A 4,207-nucleotide genomic window follows, 5' to 3' on the forward strand; every position below is an offset into this window, starting at 1 on the left:
ATCTGTGTGCGCCAATCATCACATTTTAATCATTCTGATTTTCATAAAACATGTTTTTTTTAAAGCTCGGAACCTTGAATTTAAAATCTCGTCTCAAATTTGAATTTGAGGTTGATAAATTGTTTGTTTGTTTTTTAAGTATGTCATATTCATGGAAAAATTGTATCTCCAATTAAATGAAAATTTACAACTTTAATTTCTAAAACGATTAAAATATATATTTTGTAGCATATGCAAACAAATTATGACACACCTTACACATTGGAGCAATGAGGACACCACCAGTAAATGGGTCAAACAAACATAAGAGTTTATCAAATTTGACATCAACTGAATTTTTTTTTGGATTTAAGGGTGTGTGATTTTACAGTTAGGTCCTTGAGATTTTTGTATTTGATAAGTTACGAATTATCAGAATTTATTTAAAATATGTTTTTATAATATTGAATTTGCATCCAAATCATTTTGTGAGCCGATCAGTGATTTCAGTTCGTTTCTTAACATAAAATAATGAATTAATGAATATTTCTAAAATGATTTAATGATGTCTTATTATTATATATTTGAACTAAAAATATAAAATTCTCAATCTACTAGACCATGTATTGTAACAAATATTTTTCTTAAAGTTTTCTTACTTTAATCTTCAACATTCAACAATAAAAAATTGCACCTCATCAGCACTTGAGTAACTAAAACTTTATTCATGAGATTTTAATAAAATCACACATACTCTTTCACAATATATATACATTAATTAAGCAATTTATCAAATGAAATGAGCCGCCTCTCTTTCTTCCAAGGCTTGTTCCAAACAACCACCCGGTAATAGCTTTCGGCATTCGCGGCGAGGGCATCCGTGATGGAAATGATGTGCCTGTAATTAATACCATTAACTATTTGAGTTTCTCCTTTTACTATCGACTCAAAGCTTAACAAGGCATTGACCCGCTTGTTGTGCTCTTTTACCGCAAACTTCCCTATCTCAACCACCTTTAGATCGGTCAAGTTACTGATCGCCTGCCAACCGGCGAAGGAGGCTTTGATCGAAGAGGAAGCAAGAAGAATTAAGAAGGTAACAACAAGCAACGAGAAAAATTTGGGTGCCATTTTCTTCCCTTGATTAGATCAATTTTATTTGCTTGTGAATTTTGTAGTGATTATTGGCGAATTTTTATAGTGACAATGCGCAATCAAAAAGCATGCTTTGATGATGTTATATTGACACGTTTGAGCAAACATTATTTTAGCCGAATCTTGTTACAATTGTTTTTAAAGAAAGATATAACTAGTTGAGATTACTTTGAAAACGTACATTTAAAATTTTCAACGTATCCTTTCATTTTCACAAAACTTTCTTTTAATAAATAAAAAATTATGTTAACTACATGCATATTTCAATATTACCCGGAGGAAAAAAAGTCTTTCATTTGTGGTTGACTTTGGTCATATAAATTTATGATCATAAATAAGAGTTAGGTACTAGGTCTCTTCTAAAACGACGTTCACTTGAAATGATTAACTTGAATTATGATTTATTAATCCAAATGTTTTTGCTTACAAAAATGAAAATGTCTTAAACTCAAATGTTGCTAATGATTGAATTTGGACACGATTTTTAGTCCTTAATTTCGATAAAGATAAATAAATTATATTTTGTATAAGTGGAAATAAACAATAGTATTCTTACTAGGTCTTTGTTTTGTCTCTCTCTCTCTCACACACACACACACTTTTGTTTATTTTGCTTAACATTGAACAATATTAAAGCGGCGCTTTAATAATAAGAATCAAACGCGCAATTCAGCTAACTAAACTAAGTTCGCGCTTGTCTAATATATTAAATTTTGTTCTAGAAATTCGTTACTTTATGGATTGTACTCAGGGTAGAAAGATATTTAAAGATATTATTTAATTTGAATATTCTAAATAGTTGTTTAAATATATCATTAAAGGGTCTGATGTTATTAAAAAATTTTGTGGCATGATTTCACAAGTTAAGTTTACAAGATAGAGATCCTATTTAGGTCACAAATAAAAAAAATTATTTTTCATGCAAAAAATATTTCTTATTATTGCAAACATAGGAGTGGTTTACTCGTCTAACTATTAAAGATCTCTAAAATCATCTCACAAGAGATGTACTATTGTTGTTAATGGTGTTCACAATTTGGTTAACCTAATTTCATCCGCAATCTGTATGCGTCAATCATCACATTTTAATTATTCTGCTTTTCATAAAACATGTTTTTTTTAAACCTCGGAACCTTGAATTTACGATCTCGTCTCAAATTTTGAATTATTGAGGTTGATAAATTGTTTGTTTGTTTTTCAAGTATGTCATATTCATGGAAAAAATTGTTTCTCCAATTAAATGAAATTTACAACTTTATTTTCTAAAACGACTAAAATAGATATTTTGTAGCTTATGCAATGAAATGATGACACACCTTACACATTGGGGCAATGAGGACACCACCAGTGCATGGGTCAAACAAACATAAGAGTTTATCAAATTTGACATCAACTGCTTTTTTTTTTTTGGAGTTAAGGGTGTGTGATTTTATAGTTAGGTCCTTGAGATTTTGGTATTTGATAAGTTACAAATTATCATATTTTTTTAAAATATGTTTTCATAATATTGAATTCGCACCCAAATCATTTTGCGAGCCGATCAGTGATTTCAGTTCTTTTCTTAACATAAATTAATAAATTAATGAGTTTTTCTAAAATGATTTAATGATATCTTATTATTTTATATTTGAACTAAAAATATAAAATTCTCTATCTACTAGACCTTGTATTGTAACAAATATTTTTTCTTAAATTTTTCTTACTTTAATGTTGAGTCGCCTCTCTTTCTTCCAAGCCTTGTCCCAAACAACCACCCGGTAATTGATTTCGGCATTTGCGGCGAGGGCATCCATGGCGGAGATGATGAGCCTTTAATTCACACCATTAACTATTTGAGTTTCTCCTTTTACTATCGACACAAAGCTTAACAAGGCATTGACCCGCTTGTTGTGCTCTTTCACCGCAAACTTTCCTATCTCAACCACCTTTGGGTCGGTCAAGTTACTGATCGCTTGCCAACTGGCGAAGGAGGCTTTGATCGAAGAGGAAGCAAGGAGAATTGAAAGCGTAACGACTAGCAACGAGAAAAATTTGGATGAAATTTTCTTCGCTTGATCAGATCAATTTTATTTGCTTGTGAAATTTGTAGTGTTTATTGGCATGTTTTATAGTGACAATGCCCAATCAAAAAGCATGCTTTTATGATGTTATATTGACATGTTTGAGCAAACATTATTTTAGCCGAATCTTGTTGCAATTTTTTTTAAAGAAAGATAAAATCTAGTTGGGATTACTTTGAAAGCATACATTTAAAATTTTCAACGTATCCTTTTCATTTTCACGAAATTTTCTTTTACTAAATAAAAAATTATGTTAACTACATGCATATTTCGATATTAATCGGAGGAAAAAATCTCTCATTTGTGGTTGATTTTGGTCATATAAATTTGGAAGCACAAATAAGAGTTAGGTACTGGGTCTTTTCTAAAACTGCGTTTGCTTGAAAGAATAACTTGAAATATGATTTATTAATCCCAATGTATTTGCTTACAAAAATAAAAATGTCTTAAACTCAAATGTTGTTAATGATTGAATTTGGACATGATTTTTATTCCTTAATTTCTGTAAGGGATATTGCTTGGCAGATGTTAGTTAATACGAAAACAATAGTGTAAGATTGTGAATTTGTGTTTTATCAGAATTTATTGTTGTGTCAAATGTTACAACATTTAAGACAACATGAAGCAGAATATTAGAGTTTGTAACACAAATTTACGTTAAATAACTAAATGAACACGATTGAATTTGCACAAGTACAAATACTTGTGCTGTGCCTCAGGGCAAAAATTAATCACTATAAAACCAATAAGTTTACACGAAAACTCTATCAATAGTGATTATGACTAAAATCAATTTTCTCAACACGTTGAGAAAGTAAATGCTTTCTTAAACCAAATAACCAGACTAAAACTTATTCAAGAAAGCAACAAAAACGTGAGCCAAAAACTGGGGCAACAAAAGCGATCTTTAGCCAACTTCGTCACGGATGTTGTCTGCAGATGTCCCCAACATTCAAGGAAACACGCTGATCTGCACTCCTTCAATTAGCAGCGACAGTGTGAATGATTTTCTC

General features: G+C 30.4%; 1 protein-coding gene across 1 annotated transcript; it reads right to left on the minus strand.

Moving 5' to 3' along the window:
- Positions 1–753: 753 nt before the first annotated feature.
- Positions 754–1,110, minus strand: LOC142537757 (cysteine proteinase inhibitor 5-like). The gene has a single exon (XM_075643252.1). The coding sequence runs from the start codon at positions 1,108–1,110 to the stop codon at positions 754–756; it is 357 nt and encodes a 118-aa protein (XP_075499367.1).
- Between the last annotated feature and the right edge of the window lie 3,097 nt (positions 1,111–4,207).

The sequence above is a fragment of the Primulina tabacum genome, chromosome 2, assembly GCF_025594145.1.
Source record: "Primulina tabacum isolate GXHZ01 chromosome 2, ASM2559414v2, whole genome shotgun sequence".
In the NCBI taxonomy this organism is placed as follows: Eukaryota; Viridiplantae; Streptophyta; class Magnoliopsida; order Lamiales; family Gesneriaceae; genus Primulina; species Primulina tabacum.

Bases quoted from the DNA above. Each gene is read 5' to 3' on its own strand.
- LOC142537757 (XM_075643252.1), bottom strand. From the start codon at position 1,110: ATGGCACCCAAATTTTTCTCGTTGCTTGTTGTTACCTTCTTAATTCTT.